The sequence below is a fragment of the Ischnura elegans genome, chromosome 8 (assembly GCF_921293095.1).
Source record: "Ischnura elegans chromosome 8, ioIscEleg1.1, whole genome shotgun sequence".
Taxonomy (NCBI): domain Eukaryota; kingdom Metazoa; phylum Arthropoda; class Insecta; order Odonata; family Coenagrionidae; genus Ischnura; species Ischnura elegans.
Window position 1 is genome coordinate 46,162,530 of NC_060253.1, and position 20,446 is coordinate 46,182,975.

General features: G+C 35.3%; 1 protein-coding gene across 8 annotated transcripts in view; it reads left to right on the forward strand.

The window, feature by feature from the left end:
• LOC124163629 (disks large 1 tumor suppressor protein) overlaps positions 1-18,792 on the forward strand; it is a 1,021,363-nt gene extending 1,002,571 nt beyond the window's left edge. For 7 of the 8 annotated variants that reach the window (XM_046540661.1, XM_046540663.1, XM_046540666.1 and 4 more), the window contains 6 exons: positions 2,881-2,922; positions 8,979-9,128; positions 10,331-10,503; positions 10,946-11,055; positions 11,515-11,606; positions 14,452-18,792. In XM_046540661.1, the coding sequence (XP_046396617.1) occupies positions 2,881-2,922; positions 8,979-9,128; positions 10,331-10,503; positions 10,946-11,055; positions 11,515-11,606; positions 14,452-14,558 (674 nt within the window). In that variant the 3' untranslated portion in view covers positions 14,559-18,792. The remainder of the gene's footprint in view (positions 1-2,880; positions 2,923-8,978; positions 9,129-10,330; positions 10,504-10,945; positions 11,056-11,514; positions 11,607-14,451) is intronic. The other variant, XM_046540665.1, reaches the window with a different exon arrangement.
• The last annotated feature ends 1,654 nt before the right edge of the window (positions 18,793-20,446 follow it).

Below are 20,446 nucleotides of genomic sequence, written 5' to 3' on the forward strand. Positions count from 1 at the left end.
TTTCTGCTGGTTCAATAGTCAAACCTAAGATAACCTGAGATGCACGCACCTTTAAGTTTTCAAGGGGCCAAGGGAATGGGCCTAAATTGTATCACTCACACATCCTTAGGTTTCCACTTCTTTTCAATTCATGTGGTACCATAAGTAAGTATGTAAATGGATGCTGAATATCTTAATCTATTCCTTGAATGGATTACTCTCTAAATATAAGTGATCAGAGTTTGTAGGTGTAGTATCTTTCTTTCAATTTTCCCATACTTGTGACTGTAGATAATCTTCAAGGCATTGTTTCTGTGTCAAACTATACTGAAATTGTGAGCTAAGAAGTGAGTGATCATTATTGAAAACACCTGTACTAGTTTTAAATTTTTTAAGCTAGATTTGATATTTTGAAAAGCCTGATTATGCAAAATTTAAGTCGAAGGGTATGGAGTAGGATAGTTTGTGGAAGGAGTATTTGCAATGTGTTGATAGAACTAAGGTATTTTTAGGACCTACCTCAGTGGGCTGGTTACCATCCCAAAAACTAAAGAGCACCAAGTTGAAGCAATTGGTAATACTTGTTACAACACACCAAATCAATAAATGTACATATGTACTAGGAATACGTCAACCCTCAGCTGAGTAAATCATGTTGGTTTGTGACAGGTATTGGCTTGAGTGTAATGGCTATATTTAGTGAGTTCTAATTTTTCTTTTGACTATACGTTAGTGCATAAATTATTCTTGAATTTGTGTCAATTTAAGGTAATTGGAACATACGTAAATTTGCCTTTTTCTTTTGATTATTTTATTATGTTTTTGTTTCCTCACGACTATATGCAGACTTAGGGAGTTGATGATGTTACTCTTCCTCAGAAATTTTTTTCTCCAATAACCTGGTGAATGCTTTCGCAGTGTGATGGTAATGAAGGGTGCTTTTTCCCAGGTTTCACCTTGTTGTCGTTGTGATGGAGACAAAAGTTTCTCCATCACAACAACGACATGGTGAAACCCAGAAAAATGCAGCCTTCATTACTCCTAGAACCTGTGCATTTGTGAACCAGTCCTGTGAACCTTTTTAATTCAATAGGAAATATATATATATTCATAACTTTGGGAAGAATGTCACTATTCTATGTGAAATCAAAAATATTATTTAATGTTGTGCATGTTAGGTAGCCTCTTCCTAATTTTTCTTATTGTGCCTTGACCTAAGATTAGAAAAGTGGGATATTTTAACCCATGAGCAAATCAGAGTATTTTACACCATTTTAGGATGTGATATTCTTCTTAAAACCTGGTTTAGCTCCTTATGAAAGTTATCCTAATGTCTTAGCATAATATATCAAAGACTCATGATAGATAGTTTAATCTTTGTTTCCGAGCTTTAAGCTGTGCACACTGAATGAACAAAAGAGAAAATATTATTGAAATGCATTTCGTTTGTAAAAAAATGTCTGTAATTTTCAGATAAATAGATAGAATTCCTTGATTTAATTTTATTTAAATGAACTATGCTTTACAATTTTCTTTAAAGTTGTCTATAATTCAGTTTAAGTCCCATTAACATTATGTATTGATGATGATTTACAATTGCAAAATTAAGGTAAAAGGAGTGATTTTATGGTTAAATTGGTTATTTACCATCAAAAAATTTTGCCATCATAAAAATGCCGTATGAAAGCTCAGTATTTGCATAGGAAAATGAATAAATGCATTTTTCAAGTATTTTGGTGTTAAATTGTGTATGAAATTGGTAGTTATGCTTCCTTGAAAAGTCTTAGTTAGATTCCAGATCAACCATGATTCTTATAACATTTTAAAATGAAGTCATAAAAGTATAGAAAACCTAATACTTTTTTAAAAATGTGTCCCGCTGATGCCCTTTTTCGATGTTTTATTTTGTATGGCTTCAGTATATGTTAGAAATTAATAATTGAGCTTGGTGTAATTTCCTTACTGAACACCTGCCTTTAAAAGTCTGTTCTGTCTTTATCTTTGTTTTACTGTGGTTACTGTGATCTCAAAACCATGAAGCTTATGTTATAGCAAACATATTTTGTGTCTGCACTTACTTGGTTATGATCACCTACATTTCAGGATCAGTTTTATCTAGTGTATGGAAGGCAGAACCAGTATCTTAGTCTAAACTGTTGTTCTTATAAAAAATTTTAACTGTAGGGCTAAGTTGGGTTCTTTGATGGTCCATTGTATGTATCAGGGGTGGATTAATGCCATTCTTTTTGGAGGGGTTGTACTTTCTTCATTTCTCCGGGGCACATTTGTGATATCCAACACCTCTCAGTAGTAATGCGTCTGAGGTCCGGTACTCTTACATGAATGGCTGTTAGATATTCATCCACCTTTAATCATTTTGAATTTTTTTTATTTTTTTATTATTGCTGGTGAAATAATAACTTTCATTGCGGAGCTACATTAAATTCTGCCTTCTGTTCATTTTTTACCAGAAATCATGGGGAAAGATTGAATTAGCCCTGCCCACGTAATCTGCTACTGAAATGAATTCTTTCTATATATTATAGATTCTATATTTATACCATCCAAAGATATGGTAGCCTTCAAACTCCCATTTCCGAAAATGTGACAAGATTTTAGATGTGAATGATAGATTTTTTTGTGGTGAATCTTGCTTAAAAAGCCTATTGTCAGCCTTCAAAGGTGGTGTACAATTGGGTATTTGTAGTTGTTTTTAGTGGGATTAGTGTAGTAGTGTATGGTAAGTGCGTATGTGATGTGGTGGTTGAATGTGTGAACTGTGTATCTCTCTTGTTCCCACAATGTGTTTGTGGGTCTGTGAACTGGATTTTGAGTTGATATGCGATATTCCTTCTGGGGTGTAACACCCCACTTATTGAAAATTACTCTTTGTACTTACAGCCTTCATGCTGTGCTATACTCAGGAAGATTCCCACACCGAAGGTATTGGACCTCTATAATGTATTTATTCTGCACTATTCTGTGTGTTTTGCCTCTCCCTTTTACATTTTGGTCCTATCTTACCGCTGGGATTTTTGTATGAAATCAATCTTCTCTATCATATGCTTTTGTGGACTCTTGTGCAAGCGTGTTTGACTTTGAATGCATGTTTTTTTCCTCTAGCTTCCCATTGGCTTTAAACCTCATAAAAAATAATGTTTGCATTAGAGGTGTGCTGAATTCTTTTTCTTGATTGAATGTGTTATGAATGTGTAGAGTGATTTGTGCAGAAAGTGAATGGGTTCTTAAGTGAATGTAATCAGTGATGTGTTTAGGTTTAGTTTTGCACAAAATTCAGAAATTTTTTAACAGAATTACATAGGGAGAAACAGCAAACATAAAAAATCACATTTTTTGTTTGATTAATCATGCCTTTACATGCAGACTATTCCAAACAATTTAGATTTATGCATTTGGTGAGGTATTTTTCATATAGGATGTCAAGATTATGTTCTTTAGTCAGGTTTAGGTTGCTCTGTGTTTGAGATGTGTTACCAAATGATCCTTTAGGTTACTACAGTTTGTGTCGATGGATATAATTTATCATGTTTACCAAAGTATGGCTTTAAATTTCAATATAGCAAATTTTCCTTCCTAGCGAACATGATCCATTACCCCTTCTTAGGTCTTCAGTGAGATAAATATTCCATTTTTGTCAATGTTTCACGTAAAAACCAGTCACTGAATAATGCAGCAATTCAAATTTCTAGTAGCACATGTATCCCATTGGTGACTGAGGCTGCACTCAGTCATACATCATTGGTAGTGCCCAATTCTTTGGCTGAAAGGTATTTCAACAGCAGAGGTTTTATCTATATTAGCAGCCTGTATTTCTTTCAGAACTTGATTTTAAGTGGCTATGACTGAGTTTAAATTGAGCCTGCCATCCTAGAAGAAATTCTATGATGCCACGTTTCTGTTTTGCCACATCCTATAAAACTGAAAGCAGCTCTTATTCTGTTTGAGATACATGATTGAAGGATTCTGCATTTATAGCTGACATGAATATCAAACAAGTACTATAGTTTGCTTGTAATGAAATGACTCAAACTCCAAGCTATGAATGACCAAAGTTCTTCTTTTGGACTCCCTCAATTTATATGTACTGCATTTAGCCACTGGTGACCACTAGCTCTAGACTTAGTGTATTAAGCTGGAATTGCTAACTTGGTATACACATTATTCAAATAAGTTTTTCTTAAAATGCCAAGAAAATATTCCACTAGGCACTCTAAGAAAAGGTATCAAGATGATATTATTAACAGATCAAGCTTTTGCAGTATGTATGTAATTAACTTTTTCTCAGAAAATGGTCAGGTGAAATCTTTAATTTAGATCCTATGTAAGCCCTTCTACCGAGACCAATATTTCAATATCAAAATAGGTTGGTGGAGAGGGTAATGATTGTCATGTTGATTTATTCATAATGAAATTACTGGCTGAGATCCGGTAATTTTGACTTCTATACTTGTAACCCCCCAGCATTTTTCTGCAGGTCATATGAATTTATGGATACTTTTGTGGGGTTTGGCTCTGCTCCTCTATTTAGTTTAAGCTTTCAATTCATTCTTTTTAAAAGTTAATAACCTAGTGTTAGAATAAGTGTGGATGTTGACTTCTAGTATATAATGCTTGATACATACCTTTTCAATACCTATCAGCTCTAACTTCAATTTTCTTTCTTCCTAAGGAGTGGATAGAAATGGCTACTGTGATTGTCATCAACTATTTGATATTTCAAAATTGAATGCATACTTATTTTCCTCACACTTTGTGAAAATTTTATTGAATATTGACTAGAAGTTTTGTGTGAATTATTACTCTCCTTTGGCATGAATTTTTAATTCTTATACTTTTTAGTACCATTAATCACAGGCATTGGTTGTAACTTTATATTTTATGAAGGTTATCCAATTTAACACTTTGCAGAGTTTGACTTGTAAATATCCATGTAGATAAAATAATACGATAGATTAGAGAATAGACGACAGGGTGTAGATAAAAATATTTAATAAGAAAATATTTTATCTATACCTTGAAACAAAAAAGTAGCCTGCAATAGCCATAACTTTCACAGAGATCCTATCACAGGTACTAAACAAATTATATAGTGTTGGTTGGCTGGAACAGGAGGATTCCCAGCAATGACCAACCCTAGCCTCTCACCCGGGAACCCTTCGAAAGCACTCACTCAACTCAAAGGAAATTATGAGATGATTGATGGGGCTTTACGAAGTTTCTTTCTGGTTGAGTGAGTGCTTACAAAGGGATTCTGGTTGAGAAGCTGGGGTTGGTCAGTAATCCAAATACAACCAGCACAGTAATTTGTTTTGTCCCTGTGATGCAATAGCTAATGTTATGGCCATAGGCATAGGCTGATTTAGAGGGGGGGTACGAGGGCATGTGATACCCCCCAGGTGCTTAAAAAATAGACAAGATTTTTAATACGGTTATCATTACGTTTTTTCATTTTGTTAATTACAGGGCATAAATCATTTAATTTAATAATAACAACTTTCATATCAAAATAAATAGAATATATTCTGCAGTAATTATTGTATTTTGTTTTTAATCTCAAATATGAGAAGACCTATCAGACCCTTCCCCCCTCCCCCCCCCAGAAAAAATTATGGATCTACCCCTGGCCATAGGAGACTACTTTTCTGTTTCACTGTTGGGGCCGCACAGCTCACCTAACCTTTTCTATCTGTAGCATACTCTTCTTTCAATGTCATGTATACATTTCAACTCTTCCTCCTTATTCACCAATTACTTACAAGAGAAGTCCCTCTAGTAAGAAGAACCACCACCAGATCTCGTTCCAATTTTGCTAGGACATGGATTCCCATGAGGTGAGGTTATTGTTTCAGTCGCCTACGGTCAATACCTTTTGAGATATTTGCATTGGAAAGTACAAAGAAAATGCTTAACTTTGCAACCCGCAGAACAACATTAGGCCCTTATATTCCGTTATTAGGATGAAGACCACCGACGGTGTATTGTCGTGCTGTGGGTTGCATACATGCAGGCATTGTCCTTGGTCTTTCTGTCGCATATATGTATCTCGAAAAGTTTGTAGCATAGGCGACTGAAGCAAAAACATGGGTATCCATTTCCTATCACCTAGAAAAATTTGAATGAGATCTGGTGTAGACACTTGAGGGACTTTCTCAGTTAGAATAATTTTTTGATAGGGTTTTATTTGGCTAGGCTAGACATTCAACCCCTGATGTTAGTGATAAAGAACATTCATTATTTTACCTGACAGCATGGGTACTTCAGCATAGTCATTGCCAGAAAAGTAGTTTGGGGTTGAGTTTCACATGAGACTGTAGCCAACCACAAATTTTGGAAGAGGGAGAAAGGTTTGAACCTCTTCATCTCCCAAATTCAGCTCCCTATGGCCATGCATGTTTCTTTCATGGAACTGTAGTTGAAGCTCCCAGAGGTAATGTTCAATGTTGCAAATGGTAGCTGGGAAACATTTCATCAGTTCAGTTTGATAAATTAGATTGAAATTATTTAAGTGCACATATAATTTTATTTCATTAGAAACAAGTGGTGGACATTTGATCCAATGTATTGCATGTAACTGCAAAGGAAGGTATTCTTTTTGGATTCCATTCTCATCATCCTAACACTCTTTCACTAAAGCTTAAATTTAGCCAACATCCATCGTGCAATGATGCCAAATGATTTTTGGCATCATTGCACGCCATGGGCAAGAATATTAAAATAGGAATCAAATGCAAATTTCAGGCATATGGATGACTGATGTTTACTTGATAATTTTCCATATCGGTTGTTCCATGTCAGAAATCTCCTATTAATCCATTCACATTTTATATGTGAAGGGTCCCGGTTATGTTACTTGGAATTTTTTTGTTGCTACAGCTTTGCATTGTCAATTCAATGAAGAACTTTATAAATTATGCTCTGAACAACAAAAATTACTCATTTGAAAAAAATATTTTTTTTAAAAGCTTTTCAAGAAGTTATGCTACTTATTAAGACCAGGTTAATTATATAGTAATTTTAGCATTATGTGTGATATGCTGTATAAATCTACTAGCCAACAGTTTTCAGATTTAGCCAATAGGTATCTTGTATTTACTGAATCCAGCTTTGGTAATGGTTTTGCTTTAGGACTCTAGGCTTTATGCTTTGGATTTTGTGGTATTATTGTGCATATATGTATGTATTTTTAGAATTATGTGTATGATCATTATGAGCCTTTTATACCATTATAGAATAGCAAGTCCCTTTCAGAGTATTTATAAGAGCATAGAAAAGGTTTTCTTTTGTTATCTTTAATATTAAGTTGGATTGTTAAATAAAGTTATCCACCAGTAAATAATGTTAGGAAATTAGCCGTAATTAGTACCAGATTTTGTTGAAGTCAAAGTAGACATTGCCTGTTGGTCTCAAGGTTTTGGGGGGCCCCTCCATAGGGTTAGCCCTGAGATCCCTGTTGTTTAAATAGCCTTACAAGTGTTTTAATCTGGCACTAGTTATATGGGGTGTGTTTCAGGAGGAATCTGCAAAATTTCAAGAGGTGGTAGGGGAGACAATTTTAAGCACTTTTTGTCCATAAACATGGGATCACAACTTCTTAGTTACTGAGCTATGACAACAAAAAATGTTACGGATGTACTTTGCTGTTACCATGAAAAGTTTTTCTTGGTATCCAGCCTTTTTGACATTTAACTAATACTCTGTATTTCTAGGACATTAAGTAATTAAGGTTGGACAAAAATGTCGATTATTATTGTCTGCTACTATCTCAAAATGGGTGAGATGGCATGATGGTATTTTTGACTCTCGCTCAAAGCTCTCATTTAATTAAGCTCAAAGGTTTTGAAACTCAAACTCCTGAAGTATTTCAGATTCCTCCTGAAACTTCATGTATTACAATCCTTAATAATTGGTCTGGTATTAAGGACCACATGATTGATGTAAATATGTTACGTATCACTTCTATTGTTAATCAGTCATGTACATATGTAAAAAAATATCTTATTGAGCTTCCAGGATTATATCTTTATCTTAAGTTTAGCATATTTAGAGTGTATGTCAAAAAATATGTGAACCATAGTTGTAATCTTTCCTTCCGTTGTATAATGAGCATTGAGCATGTTGAGTAATTGCTAAAGTGTCATATAATGTTAATTGGCTATCTATATGCTTACATTTATTCAGCCTGAAGTTTGGAATTGTTAATATAGCAGTGAAGAGTTCTTATTGGTGATCTTTTTGTATTTTATTGATTATCATTGATTCTATGTACCACTAATTTAGTCCTGATTGAGGCATAAAAGTTGGGTTAAAAGATTCTGCCCATGGGAAAGAATATCCACTGCATTGCCCACTGTAAATAATTAATAGTGCATTAAAAATTAATGCCATTAAGTTGCATAGTAAAGAGTAATTATACTGAATGTAAGTTATATAATATTTTTAACTTTTTACCCAGGTGAGAAAATCCTCAAGTTTTTCAGAACTCTTAATTTTGAGGGAGAAAACCCTTTCAAAGTGATAGTATGTAATCTAAGTTATCAACTCGTATTGATAATATTTTCATACTAGTCCTATTGTTATATGTTAGAACTAGCTTTGAAATAATGTTTCCATAAGGTTTTTTTTTAAGTTTTCCATGAATATTCCTAAAGATAATGTGAATGATCCCACAAACTGCACCAACATAACTGTCAATAACTGCATCAATCATCGTTTATGACCTTCAAACTTTACCTAATATTCCTCTTGGGGATGGTTGAGCATGAATATTTTTTCAGAAAAAATCAGTTTTGAAAGTGTTTTTTCTTCAATTTACCTTTTGCTTTATGGAATGCATGGTAGCTTTTTTTTTTGAGGTGTGATTTCAAAGAACTTGTGAACATATTACAATTAGTGATCATGAGTCTTGCCTCTCCCCATTCTACCAGAAAATTAAGTTTTTTAATGTACATTTAAAAATGATCGACTTACACTTTCCACAGGTGGTGAAGAAGCTGTGCTCTCTTATGAAGCAGTGACTCAGCTTCAGATCAGTTATACCAGGCCCGTGATCATTCTTGGACCTCTGAAAGACCGTGTCAACGACGATCTGATCTCAGAGTTCCCTGACAAGTTTGGGAGTTGTGTCCCACGTGAGTAGACAAATTTTTTTACTAATGGATTTCAGTGATGAAGCTCGGTAGGAATGAAAGAATGTAGCAGTGAATATGAATGGTTTCCTTTGCCTTTTTTTACTTTTTATAAGTAGTTAATTTTGCTGAATGCATCTACAGTTTTTTTCCAATGCTAAAAATATATTGAGGGCTTAGAACCATGGATGGTTTATGGAATGGTATAATGGAGACAGCAGTCAGTGAAATGGCTGCAATCACGAAAGAAAATAATTGGGAAAAGTCGGGCTGGTATATCAGCAAGTGGCAGTTTTCGCACAACTAGCAAGTGCCAATGTATAAACCAGCTGGCAATTTAAGGGTTGAATCTGCTACATATTTTGTTCGCAAACTGCTGAAAGTTTAATTCATTGTTGATTATTGGCAGATGGAAGTGTATCCACATAAAAATTGGAGTGTCAGAGGATATTTGTTACAGGACTATTGGTCTCCTCTGCAGATGCTTCACGTGCAGTTGCCAGTATGGAAAAAATTCAGGGAGGCCTGAAGCCCCACTCCTGGCAATGTGCCTGGCTCTCCTATCTGCTAGCATTTTCAGATTTATGTATATCTGTCCATCATGAATGGATGATTTGCTCAAACTTTGCTCATAGATGAACTACCAAATTTTAAACAGCATTGGGACTAAAGTCTTGGAGTGCAATGGGTTAATCAGTATAAACCAGCAGCATTTATTTTGGTCATTGCTGTGTGAAGAGTGATTGATTATATTGATTAACATTCAAAATTGAGAAAAACGATTCACGTCATGACTGTTTAGCAATGATTCTTCCTCTTATGGTTATTTTTAATATGCTAATTTTAATTTCATAATACCTAGAGCTTCCCATAAAAGGGCATTTATATGTCAATACTTATTGAGTAATATTTGTTCGATCAGTTTAGGAGCTTGAAGGAAAAAGTGTGGCTACTTATTTGTATTCTGACTTAACTTTGGGGGGTTAAGTTTTTGAACCTCCTCTTTAATGTAAATTCTATAAGTTGGTACCTATCATGCCTATGATAATAAAGGGGAGTGGATAGGATTTTGGAGTCACTTTAGCCCAGTAAGGTATATTTTCTGGTTTTCAGAAGAGATTTGTGAACCTATGCGTGCCATTTGTGTATTTTTGATATCCTGGTAATTCACTATTTCCACTTACTTTAATCTCAACCTTTTCCAGATACGACACGTCCTAAAAGGGAATATGAAGTTGATGGTCGAGATTACCATTTTGTTGCATCAAGGGAACAAATGGAACGTGATATTCAGAACCATTTATTCATTGAGGCTGGACAGTTTAATGAGAATTTGTATGGAACTTCTGTTGCTTCAGTCAGGCAGGTGGCAGAGAAGGTAAGACCACTTGCTGTGTTAGTTTACGAAAATGCACCAGACTGTTGTGATCATGTAGCTATCACTGCAGTGTTTCCAGTTTATCTCACTTGATTATGTATCTGTGAACCTTTATATTAGTAAGACTTAGTCTTTGGAAGGTAAAATCTCGACAACATATTTAATTTAGAATAACCAAGGTCAAGTATTTTGATGTTAATAGTGTTAATGCGTAATTCAAGTGTTTACACTTTTGTGTGCTTTCATACTGTAGGGTCTTCATTTAGTGTTATTTCATAGTTTGGCTCATATTTTGCCTGGAATAACACAGATTAGAAATATAATTGCCATTCCTAGATATAATTTTAAGAGAAGTAATGCATGATGATACATAACATTTTACTTTTCTGAAAAGACTCACTTAATGGTATGGTACCTATTAACTCTTTCAACTTTTTTACAGGGCAAGCATTGTATACTAGACGTTAGCGGGAATGCTATTAAACGGTTGCAAGTTGCTCAACTCTACCCCATAGCTATTTTTATCAAGCCTAAATCTGTGGAGTCCATCATGTAAGCAAATTCCTATTTATTTGTATTTTTATTGGTAGCTTTTACTTCCAAACTTTAAAATTATTTAATTCAGGCTTAACCAAATAAATATTTTGTGAGCTTATGTATGATTTCATATAGAGGGGGGTTTTATTTTTGTGGGTAGTTCATTTGGAGGGAGTTATACTGTAGACCATATCCCCTTAAAAAATTTGGTGGAGCTTGGTCTTAAATGCCTTGGTCTTACATCTAATCTCTTATTTCTCATTAATTACCATTTCTGAGATGTCTGGATGTTCCCTCCATGAAATAGTGGTCAAATCTAGGACCTATTCATTCAAAGCTGTGATATTTCTTTTACAATTGAAGTGGTTTGCAAGCAAATCTCCTTGAGTGAAATTTCATATATTATGTTCTTTCACTGTAATATTTTCATGTACTTATCTCTTTTTACAACTTTTTGTTTTAATTTTCCTCTAGGGAAATGAACAAGAGGATGACGGAGGAACTGGCAAAGAAAACATTTGACAGGGCAATGAAGATGGAGCAGGAGTTTGGCGAATATTTCACAGGTGTGTGTAGGAAGCAATTAAAGTACATATGTATCTATGCATTGAGATCTTTTCATAGTTGTAGTGAGTGGTGTGTGGTTTCTATAGGACTCATGAAAATATCATGATCATTATTAGCCTAGTTAATTTTTATTTTAAAATTTTAATTCATATTGTTTTTTCATTGTTAACTTTAATGTCTTAATCCGCATCCATAGGTTCTTAACATCATTATGTCAGCTTTCACTTGCCAAGTAAACAAATTGCAAAGAGTTGCATAATTGTGCAAGTTAATGTCACTTATTGAAAATCATGGAGCTCATGTGTTTTTTTGTAGATTTTAGCAATAAACATTAAAATAGCACGAGTTTAATGCGCTTGCTCCCAGTGGGTTTCCCCCGCTCTTTTCAATGCAGGTCCACAGAGGGACAGGCACGTTTCTAATTTTTTAAATGTAGAAAGAAAAGGCAGGGTCTTATGTACAAATTTAATTGGAATGTTCATGTACAAATTGAGGTCAGAGGACCTCTTTAAACACAACATTGGAAGTAACTACACTATCCTCTCTTAAACGCACATGATGACTCATACTTACGTAGCAACAGGAGACTTGAATGTGGAATCAGCCGCATTTTGATAAAAGTTATTTAAAGAATGCGAGATATTGTTGCAAATGAACAAATGTATCAGTTTGTGCGCCGTTAACGTCAGGAATATTTACCGGTTTTTTTTTATTATTTAAAAACCAATTTTAGGAAACAATAGCAATATTTAGGAAGTAAGATATGCCGTCGCATGTTCTCTGATAAATTCTGTGCATTTTGGTACCTCATTTGTAGAGTTTGGTTGCGTATAAGTTGAGAAAAAGGTATCTATACAGTAGAAATAATATAGAAGATTATCTCCCTTGGTTTAAAGATTTGAAATTGAGCAGTTTTGGCTGATACAGGTTTTATTCACGCAATTTCCCATACCTGAGCAAATTCTCTAATGTGCAATTCTAATAGTCTTAACCGTCGATTTATTCGGCCTGATGGGCTTGTCTCCATTTATGACTTCTTTGCCATTGACATAAAATCTGGGAAATTTATAAACTGCAGACAGGGAATCTGAGAAAAGTCAGGGTAATTGAAAGTTTGTGTGTACCCTGATAAATTCATATCTCCTCAGCAGTTACTACTTTTCCACGAGTTATTTGATCATCGTTCTCAGGGATTCAGGAATATTATGCCATTCCATTAGTACGTTAATACAAAATTTACCATTTCTCTAAAATTTCAGCTCATTTTAAGTGAAAGTGAAATTTGAAATACACAATTGCAATTTTACGCTATCATTGAATATATTACAACCTTGGTTTCGATTTGACTACATCACTTTCAACCATTGAAACTCCTTGAACCATTTTGTATTTTTAAGGTGATGTAGTAAAATCGTAAAATCGAAACCTTGGTCGAAATAAATTTTATAACTGTAGAAAATTGCAAGTGTTTATTTCAATATGGAAAAATACCACTCCATCACGCTTGGATTTTGGGATTTTATTTGAAAATGAATTTATAGAGGGTTCAACAATGGCAGCCTCTTTTCGTAAATTGGATGAACTACCTTTTACCACTGCCACTGTTGTAGCCAATCCAATACGAGGGACTGCGAGGACTCTCCTCCCTCCCCTTCTCTCGCTTCATCTCCTCTCTTTCGGCTCCTCTTCCCATGACTCTTTGTAGTCCTACATCTAAATCTACATACTCCCCCACAAGTTGCCTTATAAAGGTGTGTTTACATATAAAAAGCAAATGCTCGAACAAAATTACAACTAGCATTAAATTAAAGTCCTTTGTAGTTTGGGGGTAAAACAAAGTCCCATATTTTGTCTGTTTGGCAAAATAACTCTCATAATTTATCGCTTCTATTAGACCTGGAAATATAGTGAGGCTCTGAGATGATGATCTGTGTCACTCTTAAACATATCAATTCTCAATTGTTCAAGCAATCTAAGCCTAAATTGCCTAAAACCCTATCTAAGCCTAGTTGATCTCTCTCATGATTAGCTACCAGTCCCCTTTGACTTTCAGGAGGTGGTTCTATCTTCTTCTTATGCCGTAGCCACAGTAAATTGTGTGTAAACCTGATGTTAGAATGGAATGCCATTGGATTCCTGTATTCACGGGGATGATGAGCCAGTTCCTCATCAAAACATTGGCAGCGGATATGGAAAATCCTATCTGGTGTGAAACCTAAGTAATCTTGAAAGCACTCCATGAAAGAAGTGACTTTGTATGCAGTCATGCGCACAGGTGCAAAGTTATATTTACTAAGAATGAAGTTCACCATGAAAAAATATTTGGCTTAGCCAAGATTTGAACCTAAAGTTTGCTCTGAGGATATAGCTTGGTGGTGTGATTGGCTAGCACGTTTGACCGGCAATCGGGAGATCTGGGTTTGAATCCCGGGCAAGCCAAATATTTTTCATGGGAAACTTCATCCTTGGTATATAAGTTGACCAGCCAGCTTTCCAGCCTCGGTTGCGGCAGGGTAAAGTCCTCACCCGCCAAACAAGAGGTTGCAGTTTAAAGTCCCACCTGGATAGCTTGCTTGAATGCAGGGATTGGTTGTTCGTGCACCTATAATTGTTAAATTTGTTGAACCCTCCGAATGTAAAATGCCCATATGTGCTGTATTTGGTGGTATAGGAATAAATGAAGATAAAATAAATAAAATACACCTAAGAATTCATTGCCATTGTTTGCCAGGAATAAACCAGACGGTACACCATCATGGGTCCTATTTTATAAATCTAATCATTCAATATTTTTTTTTTTTCCTTTCATGGTCACCCTCGTTGCATTGTTTACCCATACTGCAGCTGTCGTTCAAGGAGACACCCCTGAGGAGATATACACCAAGGTGAAGGAAGTGATCCACGAGCAGTCTGGACCCAACATATGGGTTCCATCGAAAGACAGACTCTGATTGGTGGGGCTGGGGGACGGAGCGGCCGATGCAGAAATGGAGGACGCTGGGACTAGTGGTGGTGAGGAATGCGAAGTGGGGGAAGAGGGAGGGGAAGATGATGAGGAGGAGGAGGAAGCGTCCGTCTCGGACGATAGGTCGGTGGTCACTCAGACTGTTTTCGTGGAGCGTCCTTCACCTGCCGCCATGGACGGAGGTTGTCGTGCAATATTGCTAGTTCGCACCTGAAGAGGTTATTTCGTTTTTTTCTCTCCTTGACGAGTGAGCATTATTAACACATGATGGCACCCTGTTGTGTAATCTCTTTTGGAAAAAAGAAAAACGAAATTCTTGTGACTTTTCGTGTCTCAAATAAAATTAGTCAGGTGAGATCGAAGTTGCAAGTTCCCCATGCGTGTGAGTTATCTCTTTTTTTTTATCTGTGTGAGTGGTGTGTTTTTGGGCAGCAGTCAGGAACTGGGGGGTTAAGGAAGGAAGAGGAAAGAGAGATGGAGGAGCAAAAATGTCTTCATCTAAATGTCGAATCCTATGGAAAAGAGCTCGCGACCACAGAAGAGTGTCTTCATTGGAACAATAACATTAGTGACCTTGTCCTATTCTTGTCGAGAATATGGTCATAGTCTGTTTGTTTAGCAGTCATTACCTGAGCATTAGTCTTGACTGAGATGTGAAACTGGTGGTTTATTCATGCATATATATATATATATATATACTCATCATACAAATATATATGATGAATTACGTTGAACAGCATAGAGGGAGTTTTCAACCCTTGGTACCTTTCCTCCTAACCCCACAAAAACGACTCGAGATTTCGACTGCACAGGGCTAGAGAACACTGAAGGAAATAAGAGTGGGCTATGAAAGGTTTAAGTGTATTGCTAGTGGTTTATTTTTTAAAAAGTTCATTTTAATGCTGTTGGTAAAACTCTAATCACAGGCTGTATTGAGTGGTGGCAAAGAATTGTGGAAGTGGCAAGGTTTGAAAAGATTTTTAGATTTACGTTTCAGGGGAGCAGGAATGTTTATATCTATACATATATGTATACATACTATTTTGTCCTTTTGTTAGAAGGAATGACTGTTTTTTGTTTTACCTTTGTACATAATTTAGAGTACAAACGAGAGACTTTCACAAGCCTTATGCACGACTATTCTGCCTCCGACAGTATCCCCCATCTCCCATCAACTTGTACTCATATGCCGAACAAGTCACAAAGAAATACAGAATGGCATGAATCTCACGATTGCCATATCTTGAAGAGTGTTTTTCTTTTAAAAAGAAACAGGAAAGTTAAACCTCTGATCTTAAACGGGGCACATCAGTAGGGTGCTGCCGAAATCAAAGTACATTAGATATGAACTCCTTCCATTTGGTGAGATGCCCGCCTATGAAAAAGTCTGTACTCTTGGCTGGGAGGAGATTATAAAAATCCGAGAGATTTTTCATCTATACCAGAAATAATGACGTGGAGTATGTGGTGAATAATCTATCTGTTGTATACCTAGGACCCTTTCCTCATGATAGAATGGAAAAGTAAAGTATGAAAGCTAAAAGATGTTCATCACTTTAGGGAGTCAGAAAATACCTAAATTAATTGGAACCATGATTCTGTCTAAGTGGAGCTGAGCAAAGGAATTGCTCCTGGTAGTAGCCGAGAGACTGTAAAAGTCTAGGAAAATAAGGATTGACAGAAGGATTATTTTTGTACAAATGAAAGTTGTCCTTTTGTCCAATCTCATTGGTGCTCGTTCGGTGAACATGTTATTTAGCACCATGTGGTGCATTAGAGATTGAGATTATGAACTGATGTTTAAGCAAAAAACTGTGTGTGCAGTTCAAGAGCCAAAAGCAAATTATTTTTCTCTTCCCTCCTGATTGTCAAATGCAAAAAATAAACACATCGTGTAGAGACGATACTTACAGGTTGCAGTACGCATCCTTCCTTTAAAGTACATTCATCTTATGTAAACTCTTGATCCCTTTTCACTTTTTTTGGAACAAGATTGGACTTAGCCCATTGCATCAATGAATTATTGCATCATATAAAAGAAAAAGTCGGCTTCAGCTCAGAACTAGTACCAAACTATTCATCTATCTTAACTACCTATCATTTTCTACTTCTCTAGCAATGAAAAATGAAGGTTTATGCCACCAACAATTTTCATTATGGCCTGGCCAAAATATCTCACTGCCAACATGCTACCAATCGCTCTGAAGGTCATCAGGTATGGTGACAGAAATGCATTACCCATTAATGAGTGGCTTAGATGACATTACTTTGCAACCAATGACTAGCAATCCGCATCTTACATCATATAACATAGTTCTGCTTCCGTTAACTCATTCAGTGTGAATCATGCAATTGCCAACATTACATTTTTTAGATGTTCATTAGCAATAAATTATTTGTAAATTTTTTTAATGTGGTGGCCTTGTTTTATGAAGCTGAATCTCGCATTTGTTTTTCTTTTTTGTTTAAAGTTATGTAATAATAATGATAATAATAATAGATTTCATCTTCCAGATGCAGACTGAAAATTTTAAGTTAATTCATGAAGTGTTTTTATATATTTTAATATTTTTCTGGCCAAAAAATCATGAATAATATATTCAAGTCAAGCGCTTGTGACTAAAGTATCCATCAATTAGCTGTCAAATATTGAACCAGTCCTTTGATGCAGTAATGTGCGTGTGCATTGCTGTTACATACCACCAATCAGAATTTGGTTCAGTAGGCATACCTGTGTACTTTACCCAAAACGACTTTTAACTAGTGTATGTATTATTTCCTGTGTAATATTTTTCCTGTTGCAGGGTAAGTATTGAGAATATGATGTAAAAATGCTAGTGTTATGAATGGCAATGTTTTTGCTATGTTGAAGCATTGAAAGTTGACATCAGTTCTCTCTACTAAGGTACAGGAATGCCGTAAAAGCCAGAAAGGATCTGTGTTCAGGTTTATTTGGGTGGCTTGCTGTGCATACTTAGGAAGTTGTTTAATTTGTTATATTTTTATAGAGAAATATCATTGAAGACTGCTTACAGTAACAGTGATCGCAATATGGCCAACATGTTATTATCACAGCTAGTCTCCCATAACTGTTAATTCTGGCATGGTGAAATATTTTTAAAACACTTGCGGGGAATTGTTAGAAGTTAGCAGAAAGGAAAAAAAAGAAGGGCTTTTGAACTCTGAACTTTCACCCCTGCTTTTAAAGCTTGTGGAAATGCGAGTGCTCTTTTTCTTCCCTGCCTTGTTTTTGGAAACAGAAGTCTCTTTCAATTTTCCTGTCTTTTACACAGTGTCAAGTCTCTCTTGCTTCCTCACTAATAAATCCAGGTTTGAAATAAATGGTTCAAACATTGTGTATAATTTTTAGGGAGTTAATGAAGACATTGTAAATTTAATAGGGAGTAATTTTTTCAGGAGTACGGTGATGAAAATTATTGAGACTTAGCCGAAAGATTCTATTGTTATTATTATTTAAAATGCTTCTAGCAAGTTTTCCAAGCATGTAATCCTCATCTGTCCCATTTTAACTCATATTCCATCCTATCCTGTACACAGCATTTTTACAATTACCATGCTGTTGCAACGCACTGAATTTAATTTAATGTATGTGTGCGTAGGTATTTTATATATGTACACACGCATGAATGAACGTGCATATGTATATTTACAAACCTCCATGAAAAAGCATATGCATTATTATTATTATCATTGTAATAAGAAGTTCAAAACAAGCCAAAGGGATGTGTTATATCAGTTGTTGTTGCAGGAGTTGTGTACAATGGCTATGCCTACTTGTGAACAGTTTGTTATGCATACATTTTTATTGGATTCTGTTTTTTGAAATATTTCTCTCCTTATCCTAACAATACTCTGTATAAAAAGGAAAATAAGAAAAAAGTTTTTAAGCAGTGCAAATGAGGAGCGCAAAAGGATGTTTCTGCATTGAAAATGGTGCGCTCTTGTATCTACTAGGAGGCAGTTGGGAAGCCATTATTTGGTTAGAGGTTGTAGGGAAAGCTGTTGGAAGTTTTAATTTGACTGGAGTGGAGTCATTAGTAGTGATTGAATAAGCATATTTAATACCTGCATGAAAAAATTGTATTTAAAAGAAGAATATTTCTGCCTGTCTTACAGCTGTGTAAAACTGTTGTTATCTGTATGAATTTGTTTTAAATATTATTATGCCCATGAAGTGTAAATAAATCGGTTTCAACACATTTAAAAAGCTTTCATCTGTTTGTTGTTTTTGGAATCTGTCAAATCAAAGAAGTGCCTTGATAAAATACTCGGTCTCGGACAAAACAATGAACCACTTGTGCCTGAACTGAGGGTACCCCTTTCAAAAGATCTGCTGGTAGCCCTAATTTTACTGTATCATCCATTCCATAGCTTTGCCTGGAATTCATAGCTGTCCAACCAAAAACTGGCTGTATTCACTAAGCAATGGATTCTTGAAGGGTCACAAACCACCCTTCCTGAGACAAGTTGCTTTTAAATAGAAAATTTTCTAGGTGAAAACGGCTTAGCTAAGAATGCTCGGGTAACATTTCAGAAATGTGCCTTTCAAAGGAATTTTATGAATGTAAATACTATTTACCTTACCACCCATCCCAAAGTTAATGAAATCCAATTGAGTTAACCAATAGCACCATGAAAACAAAATGAAATGTAGCTGATGAGCTGCAGTATGCTCATATATTTTATGATGCTCTGGGTAAGTAATGTTATTTCTCATCTGCTTTTTTTGCATTGATAGGTCGGTTGATTGATGTCGGTTGGTGGTGACAACAATTTGGGCACTTGGAGCAAGTCGGAATACTTGCAGCAATGTAGAGTAGACTGTTGTAGTTTCCACCAAATGGCACAAGCGTGCTTACTCAAGCTGCAATTAAGACTGCAAACATGAATAGGTGTTGTTCCCTTTTCACATATTCTGTGGAAATAAATGTCATGTTTGACCATGTCATTATCCATTATCTTGTCCCTTGACTGTCTTATGGGGTCAGAAGTAAAGCTTTGGAGTATTTTATTTTCTATGTTGAAGTATTTCTGAGTAATTATCCTAAGTTATTCCTATTTTTATCATTATTGTGTAGGAGAAATATACTTTCTTATTTTCATTAAAAGCACTTTTATGCCAATTTTGAAATTTAAAACATTTATATCCTGTCAGAGGCTGTGGTTTTTTTCATTCTTAATTCTTATTATGCACTTTACCAGATAATTGCAATAGAAATTTCAAAGAAACAAAAAGAGTATTTTAGTTAGTTCCATCAAAAAATTATTTTCTGTGTAGAGTGCTTGCTTGCGAAGTATTATGAGTAGTGAGCATATTTGCATAAGAAATTTTGATACTGTGAGCATATCTTTGTAAACCACACACAAAAATGGCCCGATATCATTATGTAAACATATTAATGTCACCTTTAGCTGCTGAGATTTTCTTTTTGTACAAATTTTGTTCATTTTTTGACCCTTTTTGTTTATATTTTGTGCATGTATTTTCTCGTTTTCTTGTAAATATGCATCTTTTCTTATTATGGGATTTCCACCAGCTTTCAACTCTTGCCTTCTCCCCAACCTGTATTCCTGGGAAGAGCAGATAACATGATAATAATTACATGTAATATAATGAATGTTAAAGGTTGGCATCCAATTCAAGTTTCTATCTCACCAGTGCAACGGACAAGGCTTTTTGAAAATTGCAGGATATTAAAAGGCTGCTTGTTTTAGAAGATTCATCATATTTCAGAGTCATTACAAGCCACCAAGGCATTGCAGGGAGCAGTGAACCAACCCTCAACCTCTGAAAACAATTGCCTTAATCCAGGGGTGAATCCAGGATTTTTTTCTGGGGGGACACAAGGGTTT